This window comes from Corapipo altera, unplaced genomic scaffold (genome assembly GCF_003945725.1).
Source record: "Corapipo altera isolate COAL_440 unplaced genomic scaffold, ASM394572v1 61411, whole genome shotgun sequence".
In the NCBI taxonomy this organism is placed as follows: domain Eukaryota; kingdom Metazoa; phylum Chordata; class Aves; order Passeriformes; family Pipridae; genus Corapipo; species Corapipo altera.
The window spans coordinates 1,249,468-1,276,706 of record NW_020884875.1 but is presented as its reverse complement, the minus strand read 5'-3'; the positions used below and the strand labels follow the sequence as shown (position 1 = coordinate 1,276,706).

Sequence of the window (27,239 nt, the reverse complement as noted above, 5' to 3'; positions counted from 1 at the left end):
TGCACAGACTGTGACTTTAGGCCCTTTTTTGTGTGCACAACACTTAGAAAGCTCCATGAATCTGCCTTCCCCTGGTGACCCACCTCTGGAGGCTCCCTTGGGGAGGAGGGTGGTGGGTTTTGCCTGGATCCCCATTACTGACCAAAACTCCCGCAGAAAAAGGAGTAAATCACAGAAACCTTCAATGAAAATACCTCAGTTGTTCCTGTGGGTTTGCAGTGGTCAGCATAGAGGTAGAAAAGGCCTCAAAGATGCTAGGTTGAGGTCTGAGAGCTCTGCCAGAGGCTGCTGCAGCAGTGAGCCAAAGAGCAGCACAGTGCTGGGCATTTTGCACTGGCACCGGAGAGAGGAGAATATGTCCCTGTGCTGGTGAATGTTTCAGCCAGACAGGGAATGGGCAGCCCAAAAAGGGCAGGACTGGGACATATCCAAGAAGCAATGAGCCCAGATTGCTACAGCAGGCTGGAAATTTGGCAGTGGTCAGAGCATCATGGTGGCACTGTGTTGGGTGGCCCTCATCCTTTCAGCTCGGCCTAATGCTCTCACAGGCTCAGTGGAGAGTGCCTGTGCAAGTGCAGACTATTTCTGTGTCCAGTATGGAGGAGCTATCACTGCAAAGAGGATTATTTCTAAGTGAGGGAATGTTTAATCATGGATACAAGCCTGTCTGGGCTATGGAAGGCTTTTTTAAAAAAATTATTTTAATAATTTTATTTTGTTGCTTCTTGAAACAGTGGCCTTCAATTTTACCTAATAACTTCACTAATAACCCACTTTCCCAATGCCAGTATAAATAACATAGTTATAAGAGTTCTCTTTCCTATGGAGCAGTTTTTGCTTGCAGAAAAGGTGGGAAGCAGCTTTCCCCCCAGGTTATTTCATTTCAGTTGATATTGCATTATCTGGCATTAACAGATCCATGTTCTTCACTTCATCTTAAGCTGTTGATTAGCGAAGACATACCCTGCTGCCAGAGACCAACAGGACAAAAGTAATGACAGCTCAGCTGGAAAAGGCTGGAAGGGTGATGAGAGGTGCATAAACACATAGCAAAGATGTAGGGAGGGGACCAGATTTTATATTCTCTGTCAGCATACCTGCAACACACACCAGCCTTGCACCTAAAAGCAAAACCAAACCTTTCAGGTTAGTCCTTTTCTCATCTCCAGATTAGGAGTATCTGTTCTTTCCAGCATGAAGCATTTTCAGTGTTTTATTGTAGTACAAAATTAATTCAAAGCTATGCTATTTCGATGTCCTATTATTTTAGATTCAGGTCACATGTTTGAATAAGTGTATTTGACTGACTGGAGATCAAGAATGGACAACCAGACTCAGTTCATCCATGGCTTTTCTACTTTTGAGTCCAGAATTTCTGCCTATAGACAGTGATTTTGTGGGACAGTTATTCCTTTTTGAAGGCATAGCGCAGACTAATGGGCAGTAAAGACCTCTGCAAATGGGATTCTGTTCAAAAGATTGGAAAAAAAGAGCAAAGTCTAAACTCTACTATTATTTTGGACCAAAAATGTGTGTAGCATCAAACCACAAAAGCAGTGATAGATAGGAACCAGGTGGACTCTATTAGTAAGTGAGGAAGGGAAGGAAGCTTTCTTCTTCCTAATAGCTGCCAAGAAACATGCTTGTTTCAGCTCTTGCATGAAATGATAGATGGGAGCTTTGAAGCCCAGATCTCTTTGGTTTTATGCCTTCCCCTTTTGGGACATGGGTGCTGTGGATGTTCATTACTCACATTGGAAACATTTGCCACAGGAAGCTCCTGGAACAGAGTTTGGAAAGCTATGAAAGCCCTAATGTCAGCTGAAAACACCAGTCCTGTCCCAGCACTTGCTGAATCAAATTATTAAGTGCCAAGATAAATTAATGTTTGTCTCTTAGTCATTCCCAACTTTACAGAATCCAGGGGTTTCAAACTCCCTTCCTACCAGGAAAATCCTCTCTACTTGAAAAAGAACCCCAATTTTGATGGCAGCAGCTTCCAAAATCTGGAACTGTGTTTTCCAAAGTCTTGTTTCACTCTCCAGCAAATTCCTTTCCACCTCTGTTTGCCCAGGGAAATAACCAGAATATCTGCATTTTTAAAAAATCAGCATTTTCGGTAGTCATAAAGCATAGGCAAGACTATTTAGTTAATTGGTATTTATACACTGAAGCAAGGCTCAAGAGCTAATCTATGAAGTGTTTTCTATCAATAACTGGCTTGAGAATCTCAGATTTCACTGAAACTGAATTAAGATTCCTGCCATTAAATCTTCAACATGGGGGCAATAAATACAACAAAAGCATGAGGCAAGGAGATGCAGCTCTGTCTGGCAAGACTCTGGGTTCAGATAACCAGGAGCCATCCCTGCTCCTGGGGCTGTTGCTGAGACAACTCTGTCATGTTTATGACATTGAGCCCTCAGGTTTCCGCTCCTATGCCAGATTTGGCTGGTGGAGGAGAAAAAACCCTTGGCTGCCTTTGGTTCCAGTAGCCCTGAGCACTGTCCCCATGCTGGCTCAGCCCAGACCCCATATGTCTGTGGGGGTGGGCATTGCCTTTTCGGGGGAGTGGTGCAGTCACACACTCCTCTCTGTGGGCTGTTGAATAGGAAATTACCAATTAGGTAATATCCACCAATTACCAATAGGTGGATAGAGGCCAACACTGGTACTCTTTGCCTTTGTGACACAAGCAGACATACCCTGACTGTGAAGTGTTCATCCCTCTCCCCTCGTCTCAAGCCAGTGCCTCCTCCTGTGATTTAACTTGTCCTGCTGTTCCCCACAGAAGGAATCAGAATATGTAACAGATAGTGGTTTCTCACCATCTTTCAAGCACTCTCTCACCATCATTCAGCAACCATCAACTGCACATCCCTTCCAGCATCTACAGGGGTCTGAATGAGCAATGTGCACATATCTGTCTGCTGGGCTCATTTTCCATTTTGACAGGAGAACCATAGCCTCTTTCAAATTCACTGTTGTTTGAGCCCTATTCTCCTCACTTGAAGTCAAACACAGGGTTTCCTGTGATTTCACAAGGATTGAGATTAGGTGTAGTTTCTGCAGATGCTCCACAGCTCATCCCCATCTCAGTAACATGCCAGGGAGTGCAGACAGATGGGGTGGGTGTCCCTCGCAGCTGCATTGAGGCATTTTAGCAGACAAAACTCATTCATTTTTCTAGCAGTGTCCATGGAGTTATGCTTTGCTGCCCATACCAGCTTAAGGCTTTCTACATTATTGAATAAGTTAACACCTCATATCACTAGTGGGTCTTGGCCTTCCCGTTGGTCACATCCTGTTTGTTCCCAGGATGTCTTTCGGAGTGCACTGTTTCCCTCCTCAAGACTAAGCCTGGGTAATATTTCTGGATCACTTGCCTTCTCTAGGGATGAAGCACTCACCCACATCCCAACAGGCTCCTGGTACTCCCAGTTCCCTTGCATCCCCCCGAGCATGTAACTTCAGCCTCATGCTCTAAAAATACCCACTGTAGCACCCTGCACCATGACCCTCACATTTATCAGGCAGATGAACAGGAAGAAAAAATATAAAAACAAAAAAAGAAATAAAAGAGGGATACTTTAGGGCCACAGAGCACTCCAGAGGACACAGAGGAGCCTCAGACAAAAGCTAAGCAGGGGAGTCAGCATTGAATAACTTGAGTATGAGCCAGTCCATCACATTGCATGGTCAGAGATCATTTCTGGGACTGATGGCTTCAGCAATGTTGCTGTAGCCATGTACTGGTGCAGAGTTTCTCACTGCCTGAGGAGTTAATTGCTCTTGGGAAGGTTGGGTGTGCATGTGAATGTGTAAGCAGAACTGCATCCTGCGGTTGTGGCTTTCTAGAGAACATTGGTGGATGGTTCAAAAACTAAAATAAGGATATTATTATTATACATACATAATTTGATTCTTTTAGTCTGAAATAAGCCCCTGGTAAATTTATATTTACCTGGCAGCAAAATATAAAACTTGGTTTGGCAATTGCATTTAGGAAAACATTAGGAACTCAAGGGAAAAAATATTGCCTGGCTGAGTATGTTGAACTAATGCTGAGAAATGGGGCCCTGTGAATCTGAATTCAACCCAGTTTTTCAAAGCTACTTACCCAGTCTCCTTCCAGTGTTGGCCAACTGACAGAAATTCAATATTTTTCTTCTAGTGAATGAAAAGCGTAGTCAGAAACAGCCATTGGGTCAGGATCATATGCAAAAGCTCCTCTTGTGCTTTTGTTTCCTAATTGCTTTTGGAAGGATTTTTCGGACTGGGCTGACGCAGTTGTGTGTGTGAATTTCCTGGCAAATAAGAAAGGTGACTGTGTCCAAAAGACATTTAAGAGTGTGAATTCACAGCCTTTCCATGTCTAATCAAGGAGCGTAAACCATTAGCCACATGTTCTCCATTTCCATCACATTTTTTCACACTTAAACAAAAACATGCCAAAGGAAAGGTGCTACATTTTTTAATGCCCCCAAATAGGAACCACAGGAGTCCATTAAATGCTGTGGTCATTTCCAGCATACAAATCAATTTTCCTTGTGGTGGTGAAGTGGTGAATAATGCCTGGTTTGTTTAAAGGAGCATGACTGATTTTGGATGAAGGATCCTGTCACTTTGGCATTTTTAGTTTTATTTATTGCATGCAACCGTATAAAACCTGGTACTGGTCTCAGTGCCAGGCTTACTAGTGGAAAAGCTGAAAGGACCACATAACTCCTGGTGCAGGAAAGAGGTTCTTCTGCAAGACATTTGCTGGACTCCTGAAAAATTATTTTGAATAACATGGCAGAGAAGGATTTCATCAGTTGGCATCTACTGGCTTTATTTTTTCTTCCATTTTGCCTGTGTCAAGATGAATACATGGAGGTGAGCAGAAGATCTTATAAACCAGTGGCCAAAATATTGCAAAGTCACCACCAGACTGGTCATAAAGGTTCCAGAAGCAGGGAAATATTGAAACAGCGGAATCAACTTATAGAGTGGACTGTTGATAATAGCACTTCTACAGACCAAAAAGTCCTGAGACCAGAGGTAGATGATGTAGAACTGACTACCTCAGATAGAGTCCAGGTACTCTGAATTAATCTTCTAAAGATATCTTTAAAGCTAATGAGATATTATTTTTTTTTTGTAATATTATTAGTGATATATTTATGAAATAGTTGTTATTAAAGCTGTGTATTGGTCTGTATCCTGCTGGGTTGCTTTATAGGATCTTTTAATTAGCTGGTAGAACCAGCAGTGGTTGGGGACACTGGTTTCAACATAGACAGAAACTCTTTGTTCTGATGAAAATGTGAAATCATATATTCTGATATATAGTCTCTTAATTATCCCAAGGTATTACTTATTTAAAATATTAAAGTTTTAGAATTTTCTAACTCATAGGGATGTGACAGAAAATTACAGAGTTCTAGAGGTATTTGGAAAGATTCAATTAGCAGACAATAACTTTACTTGAAAATGACATATGTAAAGTATATTTTTTGAGCTTGAGAGAAACATAATGAAATTCTGAGTGTTCAAAAATTTTATTCTAAGGAGTAGCTTGAAAAAAACAGGTACTAATGGAATGAATAGATTTAATAATGTATATCAACTTGAGAGAGTTTCAGAAGAAAAAGACTCACAGTGAAAGTCTAATCATCTGCAGTATCTGCCTTTTAAACTGGGAATCTTTTTATGCCTTTCATGCCACTTTAGATACTGTCATCATTAGCTTACATCAAAGGGAAAATGTTATAACTTGATTATATATAAAATATTGCAGTACAAATTTAAAAGAAAAAAATCTGAAGGGCAGAAGATGAAGTTTTTCTAGCACTAGGCAAAACAAAATTGCACTCGAAGCTTTTTTCTTACCAATGTTTTTTAGAAACAGTAAGAACATGAGTGTTTTATTCCTCTAGCTGATAAAAACATTTCAGTCCTGAAACATTCCAGTTCAACTTTTATCACTGGGGTTTTTTAAAACTCTCAGATCAAACTATGATATTTTGAATTGCCAAAATCAAGGACATGCAGACAAGTGTTGAATAATAATCTGCATCATGATAAGCAAAGAAGAGATTTGATTTTAATTTTGTCCTAGGCATGAAGAACTGAAACACATCCAAATATAGGAATAGGTTTAATACACCACTGTATTCCCTGTATTTAAATTTTATAGTGCCTTGCATTTTGTACTTCTTGGGCAGGAGCTAAATGTTCCTCCAGTGCATTCAGCAAAGCAGATATTTTAACTGTAAGCATGTTATATTGTGCTTGCAGTATATAAACAGTGTAAAACATCAGGTGCACAGTCCAAAGAGCCAACTAGTATGTGCAGTTCTCTCTACAGCTGCTTTCTACATACTATATACTATTGACATCTAAAAAGACTCCCTTTTAAATCAACATAAGTTCAGATTTAATACATAATTTCAGGATTTAATACAAAATTATAACTTTATAGGGGTCAAACTCTCCCTCACAGAAAGTGTCACTGTGTTTGGGATGCATGTGTCTCTCGTCAGAGGGTTTAATGCAGTATGTTTGGAGTTGTCTGCTGGGGGAAGAGGCTCTGACATTAAAAATGAGCCCAGTGAGTCTGAGTACAGCTGATGGCAGTCACTTACCTGCCAGGCCCTCTCTAAGAAGAATTCTTTTTTTGGGAAATGATGCAATTTTTGGCTTGCTGGAATGAAATAGAGCACTAACAGATGCATGACAGGGATAATCAATTACAGAGTGGCTTACGTAATAGGTGTTTTCCAGTTCCAGACTCCAGGAATTTCTAGGCAGATTAAAAACAAAGGTGGCACTGACATGTTTTAATTCATGTCAAACCTGTCTCTTCCCCTTGAGCTATGTGGAAACTGTTCAATCCTTAAGTTCCTACTTTCATGGTTGTTTTAGGTGGAGTTGCTTTACCCAGCTAGAGAGAATTTAGGCTGGAGAATTTTACCCTCTTGTTAAAGTGTTTTAAAGGCCCCATTTTTTGTTGTGGAACAGAGACAATAGCATTTGTCTTTGCAGTTATCTTTGCTGCACTGGGTATAGGGCCAGTTTCCACACTGCTGTTTACTTATGTGAAATATAATGTGCATTTCTCAAGCACAAGAACTCTTAGTGACTATGGGGAGCCATGACAGACCATTTTTCCTTTTCAGGTTGTTCTTTCAAAATCTCTAGATATTCTTCATCCAAGTAGTGTTTTACCCTGAATTTTGGCAACTTTTGTTTGTTTCTTTGCTTAGAGAGGATGCATGGAGGGTGCTAGTGCCCACAGAGGCACACTATTTTACAGAACAGGAGCCAAGAATTGTTTAGGTGCATTACTCCTTTTCTGAATTGCCTTAGACCATAAAATAGAAACTCACAAAATTAATCACGAAGTTAAAAAGGACTGGGTCTCCAATTATGATTTGTTCACAGTTTTAAATTGAGAGGATTTTATAGACCATCTGTTGCCTAGAAATTTCTCCTACATACTAAATCACAGGAAATTTAGCATATAACCTCAGAAATATTTCCAGTTTTCTATCTGTATTAGGATATCAATGTGGCAGATGCATTTCACAAGCTCCTAAATCATATTTATGTTCTGAGAGTAAAGCCAAAGATTCACTGTGTGATAAAATTTATGCACAAATGGCTACACAGAATGCCTTTGGCAAGTAGATTGTAATTAATCTCTGTGTCACATTTGAGTGTAATTTTACTTTAGGAACACATTTTTCCTTTAAATATACTCTTCATGAAGTTCTCTGTTTTTAGAGATCAAAAGAGTATCCTGAATATTCATTATACTTGGCAGTTGATTGTGAACATTTTTTCCTCTTAGTGAAAAGATCAGTAAAGACAATGAGTTAATATTACTTCATGACTTGCATAAGTAGTTATTTTGAAGTCAGTGGAACTATTTGCATACAAACAGACTGGCAGGACTTGCCTCATTTCACATGTAAAAACCTGCTGAGTTTTTTTCAAGGTAATGCCAAACAGCACTTGTTTATGACTGGCACTAGTTCATTTTTTATGATAACACAGCTGGTTAGCTAATAATGTTGTTTAGGATTTCAGTGCATTGTGTGATAAAGACAAATCACACCTGGAGGCAGACTTAAGAGAGTCTCGCATGCAGTCCACTTTGCTGGATTCATGTCTTCCCTTACCAAAAATCCACAGTTCCAAGTTTTTGGATATCTCTAGGCTGGTATGACTTATTTGCTCTTGGTAGGTGTGTATACAGTTTGCCTTCCCATTTAACATGAATATGAACTACTATCTAAAAAGAACCGGATATTTTAATCTCAGTGCAACAATTGTCATTATTTTAGGGGGTACAAAATGCTTGCACAATTCCAGTCCTCCTATACTTGTCTCCCTTTTAAGGACTGAAAACGAGCTGAAAAGTAGGCCTACTTCTTCTCTCATAGTAGGAAAATTATAAACAGTATACTGGGTGATTGTCAGTTATGTTCTTCCTAACAACTAGGAGACACAAAACAGCAAGAAACATACAAAGAGTTTCTCTGGGAACAGACAGTGCAAGAGTCATTTTTCTCAGAAAATATGGACCTTGTCCAGAATTAAGCTAAAAAGCATAGCTTTGACCAAACCCATAAATATGAAGCTCTTCTGCCCATTGGCAAGTCTTAACATTTCCATAACTCTCTGAATATGAAGGATACTTGTTTAGCTGTCAAGTCAGCCTTTATTCCCATGGTAACTCCACCATCGTTGGTTCCAGCTGGAGAGAGCATATATATGTCCCAGTGGAGGAGTTGCAGTATTTTGGTTGTGGTATGAAAGGTGTTTTCTGAATCCATAAACTCCAAAGCCTCCTGAAATTAATGAATTCTGGGAGTGTGCTTGCTATCGTTCAAAACGCAGGCAGAAAGCTTTAGTGTTTCAGATGAAGTCAGCTGATGACACTGAGGGTAGAAATAAGCATATCTGTGTGTTCATTTGATAGCTCCCATCCCACCAGAGGCTCATTTGCTGCCATTAAACCAGTAAGTCTGCATTAAGAAAGTAATTTATCAGTGCTAAAGATGAGGGGAAAGAAAGAGGAGGAAGACAAATAGTACAATTATTAGAGAAAAGTAGAGGTTGGATTGGTGTAATTATCCCTCTCTAGATTTTAAGAACTGCATCTCAGGATATCAGCAAAGAATTATAGGGGCAAAGAAACAAAGAGGGACAAATAAGGAAGAGGTAGAGAAATAAAATCAAACCCTGCACCTCTGCCTCAGCTGACCCACTGGAAGATTTGTGGTGACTAAGCCTAGTTATGAAATCCAGTCAGAATTGAATGAGACTCCATTAGTATAAATACAATAATATGAAAAAGAAAAACACTTAAACAAGTCTATTATTAAGCTATTACTACAGTAGCTGAGCTGCATATAATAAACTCATTCATTTATTTATGCTGCTATATTAGTTTCAGCATGCAAATAGGTTTTCATAGTTACACAGTCACCACTACAAATAATCAGAAGCCCCTAACACCATGTAAGTTCAAATTTTTTTTTTTGTACCTTGGCAATTTTTTAGGTTCTCCTAACTTTAATAGCCCATAAATATGCAGGTCTGGGATCATGAATAGGAATATGCTGCACAGCCTTTTTTTAATATATCCTGTGGGTATATAAGCTTGTTTGTCATCAGAGGTCAGTTGAAATGTGGGATCAGGATGGGAATCTCACTGAAATATGCATCAAAATTTCATTACTTGGTATCATTTTATTTTCTAAACCCTCATTAATTGACAGGATAAGCTGGTGTTTTTTTAATATTCATATAGCTCTTAGAACACTTTAAGAGCTATTCCCTTAAAACTTCCAAAAATAACACCTTCAGGGACAACCCAAGCATGTGAGATTTCAGCACAGATAAGAAATATTTTGAAAACTTACCAAATATATAAACAGAGAATATATAATGAAGACCCTGTAACCAACATGCATAAGACTGATGTCCTCCATGAATGAGCTACTTAAAGCTTATTTTTGTGCACTTAGCCCCCCCAGCCTGGACCACAGAATTCAGACTGTAGTTCCTGCTGCCGTGGTGACTTCGGAGTTCGACTCTATCAAGGGCCCCCAGGACCTCCTGGGCCCCCTGGGATGCCAGGTAAAGATGAAATTTAATTAATTTTTTGATTAGTCTAATTTCAGGCTATAAATTCCAAGCTATTCTATGAAATATCAAAGAGTGGCCCAAATATCAGTATTTGGGGATAGATTCAGCAACAAGTTTTTCTATAATTTCTGGGTAGACATATATTTTCAGTTATATTCTAAAGTATTTTCCACTGAAAACCTGTTTGTTATTAAAATTCAGCTTTCACAAATTCATACTGAAAGTAATCTTATTACATTTCTGGGGTAAATTAGTCTCTCTTCTTAAAGCAGAATGAAAATTCCATTAAAGTTGGAAGAACTTGTTCCCTGGAGTTGATTATTGCGATCACCTTTGTATTTCCAGCTGTGTTACTGTGTACTGTATTCAAGAGATTTTCTTCATCTAGCATACTGCTAGCCAGTATTTTACAGAGACACATATACTTTTATTCTCTCATAAAAATTCCTTAATTTCCTTCTTTCATCTTGTCTTCCATAATAAATGCTACCTTTTTTTTATTCCCATTAAAAATGCACAGAGAAGAACAGGATACACAAGAAAAGTGTGTACTTTGATCTGATAAATGGTATGGAAATAGAAGAGCCTAGAGAAGGGAAAAAGTGAGTTGCATGTTGCTGTAACTTTGTTATGGCAGCTACCTTCAGGGATTTGAAAATCACCATTCCTAAAGCAGATGAGTAACATAAATGAACACATCACTGACCAACAGACTCATCTCATCTTCAAAAGCTTACATCTTCTGTTATCACAGTAAAAATGAAATTCAGTGACCCATTACTCATTAATAAATTGTTGGCTTCTTAGGAGCAGGACACGATTTTATACTAGACCCACACTTCTGAGGCTGCAGTGGACATGCTGGGACACAGCCTAGTCCTCTTCTCATGTATCCAAGTCCCACTTTCTTGTCACCACAGGATGCCACAAACAAATGGCTGGCAGCAACCTTCTGTACCCTGTAATTTCTCTGTCTCCTTCATCTGCTGGATTTCATATTGTTGTGCCTGTAAGGGGAACAACGGCAGTTGCTTTTCCCTTTGATTGAATCCAGTGCTGCTTGCAGACTTCTGTTCTGAACTGGTAGAAAAGTAGTTCTGGCTTTACATAAAGATCATTCTTGTTATTTTTAAGAGTTAAAGATTCCTCTATCCAAACAAAAATTTATATTTCTTTCGCCATTTATCTTCCTCGTTTGATGTAATTTTTTTCTCAATACAAAAAATCTGAAGAATCACTTTATCATCAGATGTGATCTCAAACAACACTATTCTTCTTGGAAATTTGTAACCAGAGAGAATAATCAAAGGAGAAGCAGAGTTACAGAGCACCTAACTTCAGTTCAGGTAGAATTAGAATAATGATGATATTAATTAATCCCCTGAGTTGAAAGATCAGGCTTTTGCTGCAGGAGGCATAATAATTGCTTAGTAATTCTAGCCAGTTTTAAAATTCTGTCAGTTGCACAGACATTTGCTCAGTAATTTCCTCAGTAAACATCAGGGAGTAAGTAATACTGCAGAAGCAGGAATATACTTTATAATGAGTCTTTTTACAATAAGCCATCTCAGAAAAGCTTAATAATAAAAATTCAGTCTCTCTTTAAATCTAGAAACATGCAGTCATCAACCCCTTCAAGCACCCAGTAGTCTGAGAATGCACACTCTCCTGTTTTTGGCACAGATGGGTCATAGAGCTAGTTAATGCTACAGCCACTCTTCATTTGTGTGGATGTGTTTTAAATACAGTAAAATGTTATTCAATGTTATCTTATCCTACCATGATTAACTTAAATTACCAGGAAGTAAGTTTTTACACCAAAGGATAGCAAGAGAGCTTTTGCAGGCTACCTAGCATGTGTCAACAGGCAGTGGCTTTCCCTTTCCTTGAGCCCCACATCTGCTGAGATCTTCTTGAACTTCTCAGCAAAGCAACGACTTGAGACAACGGCAGGTTATACAGCAACACCAAGACAGCATGAAGGTTAACTCTTAAATATCAGTCTATGTCCTTCTGGAAACTTGCTCACCAAAACCTTCACCTTCAGTTTAAGCACGCAGCGCTTTCTTATCCATCACAGCCCAGTCTGTGGTTTATGGTACTGAAGATTAGATGTGTTGCAAACGGATGGAAGAGGACCTCGTCACACTTATCTGTTAAAATACATTACATGATTTAAGTTAAACAGAAGCTTTGCTTCCTTTCAGGAAATCATGGAAACAACGGAAATAATGGAGCAACTGGCCAGGAAGGAGCCAAAGGTGAGAAAGGAGACAAAGGAGATATGGGACCAAGGGGAGAACGTGGCCATCATGGACCCAAAGGAGAGAAGGGTTATCCTGGGATTCCCCCAGAGCTACAGGTACAAATTCTCTGGTTCATGTTGGCTATAGCAAATCTCAAGTTATGGTTTCCTTCATGGAAAAACAGCACCTTACTACTGTAAAATAATTAAGAAGTAAATCCCCCTGTAAATGAATACTGTAAGAGGTGTATATAGCCCTTGTCCTGACAGACAAATGTACTCTGCCAGATCTTCCTGGAAAACAAAGGGTTAAGTCTTTCTTTAGAGTTAGAATTCAGCTGAGAAATGGGCAGGAAGAAACACATATGCTTCTCTTTGAGGGCAAAAAGCCAGTATCTAAGTTATTAAAGGAGAATTGCTGGGACTATCATTTTTCTACCAAGCTGTATCACATAATAACTGTGCTTCCTACAGCATATGAAAAGAGTAAAGGAGTCACTCACGCTTCTCAGGACAGTCAGGCTTTGTGAGATTCTCAGAAGCAAGTGTATCCAGTTCCTCAAAGTATGGTCTCAAACCTTTGAGTGCAGAGTCCTCTAGTTTTAAAAAATTCCCCTTGGTAGATTTTTGTATATGTATATCTCTAGATATATTTGTTCTGTAACAAATGTGGATAGAGCCTTCCCAAATCTTCATTCGTGAAGCCCAGCCATGATATCTCTAGATACCTTAAATGTGTTGGGGGCCTTGTAGGTTCTGCCTATGAATGAACCCAAAAGCCAGATGAGCAGGGTTCAAGCTTGAGCTGTTGAGCTCAAGACTGTGTTGGCATTATCTCACAGTTTTTGCATTAGAGCTTCTTCATATCCCAGGAATCTGGCAGATGGCAGAGAGCTTGTATGTGTGTATATACACACTTACACACACACACACACATATATATATATATACATGAAGCACAGTAGAGACACGTTGTAGTCCTGTTCTTAAAACAACAAAAAGTACATGGCATTTGGATAGCTTAAGACCCCTGGTTGCTGTTGCAAAGGGGATATAAATGAGTTGCCCCCACTGTATATCACTGTGTAGCAATATACGAGCAGTTCATCTGCAATAGCAGGAAGACTTGACTGCCTTTATGACATAGTGCAGCTAGGGTGCTAAAGGCAAGATTTAGATGCATGGGGCAAGCCACTGAGATACATCCCTCCTGGTCTCCACCTTCCACAATGGAGGGAATTCCTGAAGGTCACATCAGCTGGTGTGGGGAATCCCGAAACACTTCAGAAGGCACCAGGTGCATTTGTGTGGGAAAATGATGGCAGTCAGATTCATCTCCAGACAGCCCACATGTGAGAGAAGCATCTAAGCTTCCATTATAATTTCTTAGGATCTTGAATAGCAACTCGGCTAAATCTGACAGTCACTACTGCTCTTGGGCAAATGACACTTCAGAAACCAGAGAGTATATAGATCTCCAAAAACTATAAGGGAGGTTACATCCTCCCTCATACAAACACTCTTAAGTGGAATCATCTTAGCCTTGACCTGATTTGTAGCCCCCAAACCAAATCCACCACAGAAGGGGCAAAATGGGATAAAGCACACATGCACAATGATAAATAGCACTTCAAACCCTCTGATGTTCTGACCTGTTTCCACATATACCCCTCTTAACTGAAGAACCTTGTTTGCCAATAACAGTCATTCATATATATTTTACACCCTCATAAAAGGCATGAAAATTAACAGTAAAATCAACAGTACAACCAACAGGTGCAGTGTGGAAAAATTACTCTGGATTTCTTGGAATTGTGTATGTTTGAATTCCCCACCCTGAAGGGGTGCATGAAGATGGGATAATTGCACAGAATACAACTCAGAATGAAAACAGTTTCAAAAATGGATGGACTTTTGTAATAAAGTAGAATTATTTTAGTAATCTTAAAGAATGAGCTAGAATTCATGATATAGCTGAATATCTTGAAAACATAATTCCATTCAACACATATCCTTTTGCAATTTTAAAATGAACTATCACTGTTTTTTCTTACATAAAGATAAGAGTAGTAATTTAATTAAAACTGAAAAATGAAAGGGAATGAATTAAAAAAAGCTCATATTTTAATACTGTGGTAGTTTGGTCTAGGCCTTCTTTGGTGACCAGTTTGTAGACAAGGAAGGGCCGAGATTTACCCACTATTCCCTACGATTTTTACATAAGCCAGACTATAAGAAGAAAGGAGGAAAGGCCTTCGCTCTCTTTCCTTCTGGTGGCTTGGAGGTGCAGGTTCCCTGCTGTTGAGTCTGCAATGTTGGGGAGTGAGGCCTGGTAAGGCCTTGGCGACCTTGGGAGACGGAGGTTGCCCGCGATCGTTCCAGAGCGACTCTCAGTTGTCCCAAGGAGAGTAGTGAGGTATTTCTTTGCTAACTCTTTTAGTTGCTAGATACTGGGCTACTAATCAGGATATATATGTATTTTATTTTGGTTTCATTCCTTTTTTTCCCTTCTCCCTTCCCTTTCCCTTGTGAAATTGTATATATATTTCAATTGTATATAACTGTAACATAAGTGCAAATATATTTATATGTATATTGCTATAGCTGTCTCTCTCGTTTTGGTTTTTTCTTGGTTGTTTTTCTCCCTCTTCTCCCTGAGGTTTGGCAGGGGGGGGACTTCTTGTGGTAAGGTTTGGAGACTTGGTAGGGAGCCAGCTTCAAAACATATCAAATACCTATTTCCAAATAAAATGCCATCACTGCTTTTAAAAGATGTGTTTAAAAATTCTTATGGCATAGCATATAATTTCTTGTTAGCATCATGCTTAACAATTTTACAGTTGGGGTAGGTATAGGAGAAAACACTTTTGAATACAATACTGTTTTAAGTACAGGATTATTTTGGAAAACTTGGTGTATCCCTGTTGACCTGTTACTTCTAGATGAGACCTAGGAAGAAAGGACATCTTTTTCAGCTCTTCTGATGAGCCCAAGGAAAGCAACTTAGGGTCAAAGAGACTGTGAAATGGAATCTAGACAAAAAGCAACAAATACCATCAAGCTGTCACTGCAGCTGCTTTCCTTTAACACATGATGAACTTTGATGTGATCCTGGCTGAGAAGCAAGAAGTTAACAATTTGCCATCATAGAAAATGCATCCATGCAGGGATAAGGAAAATCAGCCCAAGCCTTCAGCTCACATCTGGAGCTCCTCAGATTTCTGAACAGATGGCTAATGATTTCCGTTGTTGGATCCAGACTTGAATTTGATTGTCTGTTTTGGTTTTGTTCTCATTGGATCTGAAATCAAAAGAAGTTTGTGATAGTTTTTTATCCTTTAAATACCAGTGTAACTGGAATGACACCAAAAAATGTCATTTTTGTGATGGGCTGTAACAACTGCAGGTGAATACTTGTCATGTAAAATGTTGAGATAGAAATAAATAGACAAGTCTTTATGTGACCTTCTGGCAACAAAGTTCAGCAATTCTGCCTGTACCCTATTTACTGACAGTCAGATGAGGGGGGATCGTACACTCACAGAAAAGATCACCCCTGTCCCTGACCATGCAAGCTGGCAGGATCATTCCCTGGTATCTTGCTGAAGGTAATTTGAGTTGTCCAATGTGGACATTTTGCACTGCTTCCTATGAAACATTTTTGATGACAAGAAGTAAAATGTGAAGTTGAAACACAGTTCACACTTTCTTAGTTTCCTCTTTTGTCTCCACCACTCTCTGTTTTCATGACTGAGGACAACTGATAAGAGATAACAAACACTGTGAATGTTGAGTCTTAGCAGCTGCACTTCTAGAGAACCACTAATAAAACTGCTTAATGCATCTCTAAGGTAGTTAGAGCTAAGAAACACAAATCTGTATGTACTTTACCAAATATCATTTATTTTCACACATTCAATTAAAGCAATATGCAGTGTAAATGCACTGCAGAATTTATAAAAACTATATAAAACACTTCTGTCAGAAACACCATCCATTTTGACACCATTTTTCTGTTGCATCATCCTACAGAGACTTAAAAGTAGATAAAATCTGAAGTGAAGGTTCAGAACTGCAAAAACTTGAACATGCACCTACTTTACAGTCATGAATAGTCCAATTGAATGTAAGAAGCCCAGACTCTTCCAGGTTCATTCAATGGGAGTTTTGTTACTGGAGTTTATTGGCCTTGGAGCAAGCCCTAGAAGAACATCTCTGTCAGGAAAATAAACAGACTGCAAATACAGGGGAAAAAAATCTGCAGTTGATTGCTCTACACATGTGCTTTTCATGAACGATTGCCTGAATAAGAACTGGATTTTTGCAGGTCGCATTCATGGCTTCGATGGCTACTCACTTCAGCAACCAGAACAGTGGGATCATCTTCAGTAGCGTTGAAACCAACGTTGGGAATTTTTTTGATGTCATGACTGGGAGATTTGGTGCTCCAGTGAATGGTAAGCATTTTCAAAACAAAATAATGCAATTCTTGGAGCTGTAGGGAATAATGATGAGACACTGTTGAACTGCCTTTGCACAAGGCACTGATGAGATTTGCTCTGCATAGCTTTTGCTACCTACTTTCGACAAAAATTAATTGAAAACTGAGCACGGCAAGAGAGATCTTGCCAGCCAGTGAGACTAGTGCTGGCACAAAGGCAGGAGGAAGAGGCATGGCCAAGGCTGGGGAGGGAGCAGGACTTTGCTGTAGCCTTCAGCCACTGTGATGAGAGAACCACAGGCTCGACGTTGTAGCAGCAGCAGTTTCATAGTAGCCTCCTCTGCCTTCTGCCTCCAGTAACTCTCTTCATCCCCATCTTCCCCCAGTTCAGCTGTGAGCTGACCTGCAACAGATGTGTGGCTGGAAATGAGGCATTGCAATTCTTCCCGGGTTATTTTTCAGCTGCATCTATCCCCCATCTTATGCAGCTGTGGTGTGGGAAGAACAACCCCTGCAATATGCAGAACTAAAATTAAGCAGATTTTGGAATGCTATAAGCAGAAGTAAAATACCCACTTATAACTGGAAGGCAGTTTTGTCCTCAGCTGTTATGTTTTCTAAGCAAGAAGCATAAATCTGCAGCATGATTACCCCCCTCTATGAAGCAAACATGTTGTATTTGGAAATCTTTTCAGGAGTGTATTTCTTCACATTCAATATGATGAAACATGAAGATGTGGAGGAAGTGTACGTGTACCTGATGCATAATGGTAATACAGTGTTCAGCTTATATAGGTAAGTGAAGGGCCAGACCATTTTAATGCAAAAAACTTGTTTCTACAAAAGTGATAGCTTGCTCGCATTTCAAGAAATGTGAAATTGCTAATTTTTTGAAGAAATTCACTAGGGTAAAATAATCAATAAGAAGAACTATTTTATTTTGCCCTCCTCAGCTTGAAAATTTGGAGCATAGACACCACAGATTCTGGACCTAAAATTAAGCCTTCATGACAAATTTCTCAAACTCCAGGAAAAGGAATTAGCCCTCCAAGTCAGGGTTGGAGTAATGTGCTGTAATTCTGCTAATATATATCTTCATCCTTATTTTGCCTGTCAGATATAGGAAATAACAAGGTGTTCAGCAACTAGTTACAGTCTTGTTAGAGATGAGGGGAGAGCAATTTACTTTTAAGTTGAAAAGTGTTTAAATTGCAGTAGTAAGGATGAGTAAGAAGCAAAGGTCTTCCATTTACTGGCTTTATCATTAGCACACCACCAAAGGCTGCTTCATTCCTGATAGATCTTTCCTGAAAAAGTGCTCTATTTTTTTTTGCCCTGAAGCACTGATGTCAGAAAAGGCAACAGGTGGAAGCAAGGGAACCAACAATCATGCAAAGCCAGGAGGTTAGCCCACATCAAACGTATCTATGTTCCAAGGAAAGGCCTCAGGATGGAGTGAGCTGCCTGTCTCTGCCCACTGACTGTGCTGGGAGCACAGGGGCTCAGCTCACATCAGACTCCTGACCTGGAGGCATTTAAAATTAGCTGGGATGACTTCAAGGGAAAAGAAACATCACAGGAAATATGTAGTGTTGTGATGAATGAGCAGAGTTTTATCTTAAACAAAAAATTTGTTCCTGTGCCTTGGAAAAAGTTAAAATTCCAAAACTTCAGAAAGGAATGAAATGATGCAATTAGGTAAGGTGCAATATTTGACTAGGAGATCAAATGCAGAAAGTTGCCCAAATATCCTTATAAAGCTGAAAAAACGTTGGCAGCTTTTCAAGGAAGTTTTGCTCAGGATAACAATGTACTTTCTTGGATTTTTTTTTTTTGTTTGTTTGCTTGATCATTGTTGGGAAACAAAATGGTGATTTACGTAAAATATTCATCCACAGCTACGAATCCAAAGGGAAAGCAGATACTTCAGGAAACAGTGCAGTCCTAAAACTCGCGAAGGGAGATGAAGTTTGGCTGCGAATGGGAAATGGAGCCCTCCACGGGGACCATCAACGCTTCTCCACCTTTGCTGGGTTTCTTCTTTTTGAAACCAAGTAAAAGAAGAAACTATCCAACAGATGTTTATCTGAGGAAACATCTTTTTTGGAACTGGTATTTTTCACTGGGCTGTGTAATAACATTACAACATTGGAGGATCAAGAAGACTTGTCTTGATGCAATGTGTTGCTATTTGTGTATCAGAGATGAGCTGAATACATTGTGTAACTGACACAGAGTCACATGTATTGTCATGTGTATTGTCGTTTGGGTTGCACCTATTGAATCCTTAAATGTTGCTACTCCTCTTTTTCCCGAAGTGAATGAAAAACAAAGGAAATGAGTTTAAGTAATTTAGAGAGCAGTTTACCCAGTAAAGTCAATTTTGTCTGTAAATATTCTTTAGTTAAGTATATGTCAGGAACTGAACACTTGATTCAAGTTTTTCTAATCATTTATTCAGTTCCTATTACATGTTCATTAAAGTTTGCATCATGGAAACAGGCCTGAATGTATTATAAGCAGGCTCAGTTGAGACCAGATCTAAAGGAGTAAGTTTGTACTGGATTAGAATGAGCTCCTCAAATAGAAGAAAAAAATGTGAAAATAAAGATGTCAATGATTCAGGTTTATTGCATTTCCATCTCAAACCTCTGATGATGTATCTGGTGTCATTTTTCACAGATTTTTAGCACATATTTATGCTTACTCTCTCTTTTAATGGAAGAGTGTTAGTAGTTCTTGCCTTAGTAGCAGCTTGAAGGTAAGGTAATATAGTCTGCAGTGTGATGGGGATCAGGCAGGGGAACTGTAATGTTTCTTCCTAGCCTTAAAACTTTTCAAATCTGATGTAACTGAAGGCAGGGTGTCAAAGCAGAGGTATATACGCTAGAGAAACCAGGATACGCCAACAGCACAAACAGAGAACCACAAGCTTTGTGGTGTTTGGAGCTCTTTTAGAAGGATGTACCTTACAATATTGTATATTTACTTAACAGTGAAGTTGTCGATACAGTTTTCCTAGCAGCTTTCCAAGAACCAATATTTCAGGAAAAGACATTGCAAAGCAGCAGCAGCTAATCCAGTTCAATATTTAACTGGTCAAAGCAAATGCTGTCTGGCTTAGAAGTTCTGGTCCCAGTAAACTGAGCCACTCTTCAGCATTAACATTTATCACCACCTTTTCAAAATCTGGATCCCTGAAATTCTGTCTTGCTATTTTCTATTCATTGAAGTCAGCACCAAAGTCAGTGCTGAAATTTGAATGTATTGTCTGCTCCTCACACACAACCTAATGAAACATAAATCCTGTTTTAACAGATATTACCTGCCATTAATGTATAACAAGCAGGTGAGGTTAGGAAAACATTTATTTTAAATTCTTTCTTACTGGATGCAGACATCAGCAGAACAGCAACGGAGCAAATGAATCAAAAACTGCCCTATGAATTTGTGTGTCCTTTTACGTGTTCCTAGCGTATGTAACCACATTGTATGAAGAAAAATGCATGTTGATACTTGATGATTATGACTTGTGATTTTTTAGTTTTATGCATCAACCACTGAAAATATTAGCTTTAATGAACTGTTGTCCAATGAGTTTTATCATTTCTTTATGAACTTGGGTCAGGTTTGCACCACATAGGTTTTCAAAACCTGAGACTATGTTATTTTAATAAGCTTACTTTGTAAATCATACATTTATCCAATAAAGATTAATGGTTACAAAACTATCACTCGTTTGTTCATATCCACATTTACCAAAGACCTTGCCATTTGGAGACTATAAAGATATTCTTAATATGCTTTTTCTAGGCATTCATTTTGCTACTGAATGGAAGAAAGACAGCATTAAGGGTTAAAATATATTTATTTTACATATATACATATACATATACACACACATATATACATAAAATCTAAATCCTCAAGGTTTTCTTTGGGGACTTAATTTTCCTTTATGATATGGCCATTTTAATCCATTTTGGTCAGAATAAAGCACTTAGAAACTGTGAGACATACACTCATTTTCAGCTCCTTTACATTATCCCTTTTAATGGTCATAATATAAAAGAAAGTAGTGTTTTACCATACCTGTTTTGAGTTGTTTTCACAAGTTGTGTTCAACTTGGCCTGCTAAGAGTGGAAAGTGACTAAGAATTATCATAAAAGCACTTGATAACTGAAAAGCAGTATGGTCTCAGTCCCCAGATTAAAGCTAAAGAGTTTTTTGCATCAAGGTTAAAACTTTCTAGGTTTTGTATGAAATTTCTACAGTCTTTTCTCTGCAAAATTATTGCACAATCTCTGCTGACTGAGTGTTGTAACACTTAAATAAATGGTTAACTTACACATAAATTTCAAGATCCTTCAAAATATAGCAGCTGATGTGAATATCTGTGTATGTTTGTTCCTGTTCCTCAACATTAACAAGCTTTATATTCAGTAAGTCATGTGGAATGTATGGGGTTTTTTCTCAGAAATGTTCACAAAATTTAGTCATCTTTCCATTGCTCCTGATAGTTGAAAGCCTCTTGCTTAGCAGATCCTCAAGGCAAAATGTCCTCTCTCAGAGACTTTTATCCTCTGTTATAAAATAAGTGGTATCTTATAACTTTTGTTATGACTGAGAAGCCTTCCGGCCACTGAAAAGCTGCAATTTGGAGTATATTTAATGGCTTTTTGTCTTTGCTAAGATGAATCTATATCACTCCCACTCCCTGAGCTTCTAGATTTAACCAAAACTTGGCAAGACCTGAAAGCCCTTGCCTGCCATGAGGGCTGTGGTTTGGTGGGTGATGTCCTGTCTCTGTGGTGGGAGCTGGCAGCCTGGCAGGAGAAAACACTTCCTAACACAGAGCCAAGCTGAGCTCTGCTCTCTGTGAAACACCACCCTCCACTCCTGGTCCTCCCTTCCCCCAGAGCTCCAGGGACTGCTGTCCTTACCTGTGACATCTTTGCAATGTAGCAATTCTCATCTCCAGCTGCATCAAGAGCATAAAGTGCTGTGTTTTGCAGAACAGATGTGTGTGTGGGTGGAGGGGTGCTGGGTGGACTCCCTTGGTAGGGGTAAAACACAACTTCTGTGCAAGAAATACATGAACCAGAATGAAACCAAACTGAGGGAAAGCATCATAGGGCTGGGTCCCAGTTTCACGAGTGGTGTTCAAAGAAAGCAGAAAGTAGTTTAATTAGAAATCTTTGAGAAAAAAAAGAGTCTGTGGTTTTAGTTTCAGAGGCTAATCCGTGGCCTGAGGGTGACCGAGTCGATTCTGAAGAAGCAATTTAGATTGACAGTAGTTTGCAGCCTCAGTCCCACTGGAAACCTTGTGAGCCAGATGGAAGGCTTTAAATAAAGAAATATTTTTCTACAGAGAAAATAAGGAACACAACTTTTCACTTAGATCTTTCATCTTTCCCTTTCTTTCACTGTGTCCTACATTATATCCTGCTGTTTTCTGAAGCAGTTTTTAATAAAAGTGTTTTTGAATTAAAACTTTTTTGCCTCCTACTTAGTTCATATAATTAAACTTACTTTTTTTGTGCTCAGAACTTTAAAAAAAATTCACACAAGGACAAAACCTGCAGGGAGTCACTGAGTAGTGTGTGAAAAGGCCCATAGTTGTTCATTTTGGTGAATCAGTAGCAAAGTTTCTCTAGTTTGAAGTTAGTTCCGCTTCAGCAACCAAAGGAAATAAAAACTGAGTGATCGGTTCTGATTTAAAAATGTGAGGTAAAAAAAGGAAGCGTGCAAAACTGTTCTCCAGGCTGGTTGTCATACTCAGATGCCAGTGAAGAAAGACACAAAATCTAGAACATATCTTCATAAATTAAAAGAACTTGGTAGAATGTGCACTTCTTAGTATGACCAGGTTCCCTCTTACACCAAAGGGTGAGAGTTCCTTTAGTCCTTGGGCCAAACCACACAGTTATAGCAGGACTTTGAGCATCTGCAGTACCATTAATTTTCACTATCTCTTTCCTTGAGGGAATTATGCAGAACAGGAGTAGTAGTAGCAGAAAACAGCCATACTTCCCAAGCCTCATCATCTGGCCCTCTGGTTAAATTGATATGAAAAACCAAAGCAGCGTCAGAGTCTATTCTTTGTTCCAGAGTTACCATCTGCCTATGCTGATGAGGCTTAATTAAACTCTCTCAGCCTCTGTACCAGGGTGTCTGTTTGCAAAACTGTCTGTTGGGACTCATCTCTGGCTTGTGTTAACTCTGAAGTAGTACTTAAGAAGTTGGGCAGATACTCCTTGTCATGGGCTAAAGGCATTCACTGGACCATTATGCTAATGCAGCTGCATAATCCATCCATTTCACTAACACAACAATACAATCCAGCAGCTCCCAGACATGGAAAGCATTGTTGCTGTTTAATTCACTAGTACTAGTGTTCCTGAGTGCCTTTAAGGCTGCACAAGGACTGGCAACAGGTGTGGGAAGAGACTATGCTAGCTTCTTGATATTGCATGTTCCTCCCAAAACAAGTAACTCATTAGGCCACTCTTCTGCTACTGGACGGATGAACTCAGCTGCAGATGGTGGCATGAAGTCAGTAAGGATGACAGTGGGAGAGGCTCAGTGCTGTACATCTCCATGTGGAATGGGACAGACCATCCTCCATGAACACATTCACAGAACAAAAAAACCCACATGGGGCAAGGTTTTATTGAACAAAGAGACTCTTTGCGTTAACCAGTGAAAAATTGAAGAAATGGAATGATATTCTTCTGCTTTTTTGAAAACAATCCATCAGACATAAAAAAAAAAAAAAATCCAAAAAAGAAGTGTTTTTAAAGAATTACATTGCTACAACAAGAACGGAAATAACCATGTTAAAATTATCTTTGACATCTTAGCTTCCATTTCCTGTGAATGTGTCTCACAGTGTGTTCCTTACATCATCCAGTCAGATGCTGCTTCTTGGCCTGTGCAGCAGCAAGTATAGGATGCTTGCTGAATATGGAATTGCCCATACACTGCAATGTGATAGCAAGACACCAATATATAGAAAATCTTCATTCAGTAACTACATCCACAGTTAACGAAGCACGAAAACAGAGCACACTAATATGTAAGAAAGATCAGCAGAATTAAATTAACAGCAGTAACCTCCATTCTACAATAGTTTCTAAGAGCTTTGTTTTCCAATCTTAGCCATTTTTTTGACAAAAAAACACTGCAGGCTCTCACAGTGTAGTAGAGTTGATGAAAATCAAAGAAGTCCATAAGGACTAGAATTTCAGGCCAGGACACTGGAATTCAGAGTTTGTGCTATTCTGCTACATCAAAAGTCCTGGTTCGCGGCTTGAAAGTGCAGGATGAAATTTAATTTCTCTCCTGTTCATTTTTTAAACTACAAATTGCAGAAGTATGGTTGTTTTGAGTAAAATCTTTCAGATACTGCATCACTTCAGATCAATGCTTTCTTCCCTTCAAGACTACCTGCTTCTCAGAATGTTTGCTTTCTCAAATTATTAAAGGCTCACAAAACAAAGAACAGGTATTATGTATGTGCCAACAGGTATTATGTGTGTGCCATAAGGCACACATAAATGGCTCATGGGCAAGATGATGGAACAAGTTCATAAAAATAAGGGTTTCTCAATCCATCGCCCTACCAATGCAGGAGAAATTGTCTTTGATGAATGTGGCAGACATCATTATCTGTCAAGAATGGCTCCCTGGAAGTAAGTTTAGGGTAGAGTGGCCAAGCAGTAGTATATGTGGTGCCCAGCACAGACCTAAAGCTCAGTATACAGGGAAAAAAAATTGTGAATAACCCTAGATTTTCCAGTCTGTACAACAGTGGTTAATAATAAACTCATAGGAAAATATTTATTTTCTCCTGATTACCCAAAATAAGGATTATCTACATAAAGCTACTTGCCATTCTCTTCATCTAAATCATGGAAGAACAGTCACAGCTGTGAATCAAAGGAAAGAAGAGTATTTAGCTTCAGGTACAAGGGTTAAGGTTCAAAGTACAGAAAACACAGTCACAGGCATCAGTAATTTGTTCTCCTACTTTTAACAGAGTATCGGGGGCAAATTTCGGGCACTGTGAAAGTTAATGGCAAAGCTTGTTCACTGCAGCAAGGCCAGATCACCACCTCGATGACTGACTAGAATAAACTACTCAGAAACAGTACTTTTTCTAGGATATGTCAATTTTAATGACAGAGTAGCTTATACAGTCACTTTCTGTGGATGAGACAGAGCTTGTATTTCTAAATCTATAATTCATAATCTCAGATACACAGAGACAGATTTGCAAGCAGCATGGATTCACAGCTACTTTAGAAGAGTATGATGACCTCAGGATAGATTTTTTGACAGCGTGAGATGGGATGTACACTTAAGAGAGTGAGCAGTGATGTGCAAATCTACACTCACACAGAAGCAGAGAAACACAGAAAGGCAAAGAGATGCTTGAAACAGAAGAGTTTATTGAAACTGCAGAGATTAAGGTGCTGCATTTGACAAGCACATTGTACAGGGGACAGTGTGTCACAACAGCACGCAATACGAGGTCAGAAATGTGGAGTACCACCTGCAACATCTTTGTGGATATCAAAAAGTGTTATGAACGGAGCACAGCTTCTATTCAGGCAAAGCATAAATGCAGGCTTTGGGACAGAACAAACATACCTGAAAGCTTTGATAAACTTGGGACACAAAAATACCATCATAAATTCCATGAGAATCTTTAAAGGTCTTAAATTCAGTTTAATGTAGATATGTTTGAATTTACTAGAAAAGGTTCACCTTATGTCATGACCTACTAGTTACATTTTTAAGCAATTACATAATTATCAAGACTTGGAATATTATAACAGATGTGAGCAATTCTTGCTTTTGCATTTAACAAAAAAACCCCAAACTCTACAGATACTAGTATTTCTTTAAACATGTATTAGGATGGACTAAATTGGAAACCATAAACACATAAAAGGGGAGAATCAAGGTTTTGTGTACAGCTATAACTTCATATTGCTGCCTTGGTATTTTTTCAAAGGACTGAAAACTAAGAGTAATTTTAACCAACAAATCTGAGACCAGCTGTAAAAGTCTGGTATGCATTGTAGCCAGCCTGTATTGTAGAAGTGCCTGTACCTCTGCAAGAAATGTTTATATAGCACACAGCACATATAGTTTCATTTTTAAACACTGATATAGACAGCAATTCACTGATATAATTCAATAAAGCACACAAAAGCACCCTGACAAGGGGTCTTGCACCCACAGTGCAGATTTAACCGCAAAACAACTTCTTTTCCTACACTCATTGCCTTGGCAGTGATGAATTCATACAGCCTCCTATTTGCTGTTGCATATTAATGATAAATATTAAATGGTATTGCATAAATAAAATACTGCACTGTTTTCACTGGAAGTCCATGCTAGAGGAGGACTCCTTGTTTTTAACATATATTTTGTGCTGGCCAACTTGCTGCTTCAGGAGAGTTTGCTGGACTCAAATCACTAGCCTTCATCTCATAGTTAATTAGAATATCTGTTTCTCTCTCATGCCTGTGTATTTCTTAGTTTCTTAAAATTCAGTTTTTTCAAATAGGATTTAATGCTTATAAAATGCTGCCCTCACCTCTCTTAAACTGAAATAATTCAATAAGGTCCTGACTTAAATGCTTCTGCCACAGAGTACACATTGTAATTGCGGATGACAACAAATTAGCAGGTGCAAAGGACTGCTCACTTAAACCATAGCAAAATCCAGACATTATCCAGTGTGTGATTATGGTGTTATTTGGGTGTGATAAACTAAACAGCATCAGGTGAAATGAAAGAAGGTGACGCAACAGAAATTGCCTGTTTGTATTCAACACAAACTCCAAGGTGTGACGGGACAAATGAAACTGAAAAGTATTTAGAGAAACACAGTGCTACAACAACATGATAATGTCTGTGAAAAGAAACCTCTATATGGAACACTGTATCTAAGAGAGATGGATAACAAACAAAACAAGGCAGCTGCATTTGAATGAAAATGCACATACTTTTCTCCTGGCCCTTTCACAGCAGTGGATACAATCAGTGCTTGGATTACAGGAGCTGGTGTCTACCTGGAAAATAAACGGTATTCTGGTAATTCTTCTGCTATTGTAGAGGTAGGAAAAAAATCTGCATTCATATTTATGGCCTTTACATATTTTTGTAGTCCAACCAACATAAAGAAATATATGAAATGAGCATGGAACTGTTCCTAAGGGCTTCTTTGCTCTGTCTGCTAGCTGGTAACCTGAAATATTGGGAGCAGGGCGTAGGTTTGAAAAGCCAATTGGTTAATCCAATGACAAAGGTTTCATTACCTTTCCTGGAATTATGTCTGTTCTGTAAGCAGCTGATGCCACAAGAACAACAGGGTCAGACAGCCCTGTTTAAAG

The 27,239-nt window shown here is 38.9% G+C and overlaps 1 protein-coding gene across 2 annotated transcripts; it reads left to right on the top strand.

Moving 5' to 3' along the window:
- Positions 1–4,690: 4,690 nt before the first annotated feature.
- Positions 4,691–20,557, top strand: C1QTNF3 (C1q and TNF related 3). Of its 2 annotated transcripts, none has more exons than XM_027634774.1 (6): positions 4,691–4,878; positions 10,023–10,134; positions 12,351–12,505; positions 16,716–16,845; positions 17,525–17,624; positions 18,728–20,557. In XM_027634774.1, the coding sequence occupies exons 1-6, from the start codon at positions 4,795–4,797 to the stop codon at positions 18,885–18,887; spliced, it is 741 nt and encodes a 246-aa protein (XP_027490575.1). In that variant the 5' UTR covers positions 4,691–4,794; the 3' UTR covers positions 18,888–20,557. The 2 variants fall into 2 exon arrangements, with proteins under 2 accessions (XP_027490575.1, XP_027490574.1); XM_027634773.1 differs by having other exon boundaries at positions 4,703–5,082.
- The last annotated feature ends 6,682 nt before the right edge of the window (positions 20,558–27,239 follow it).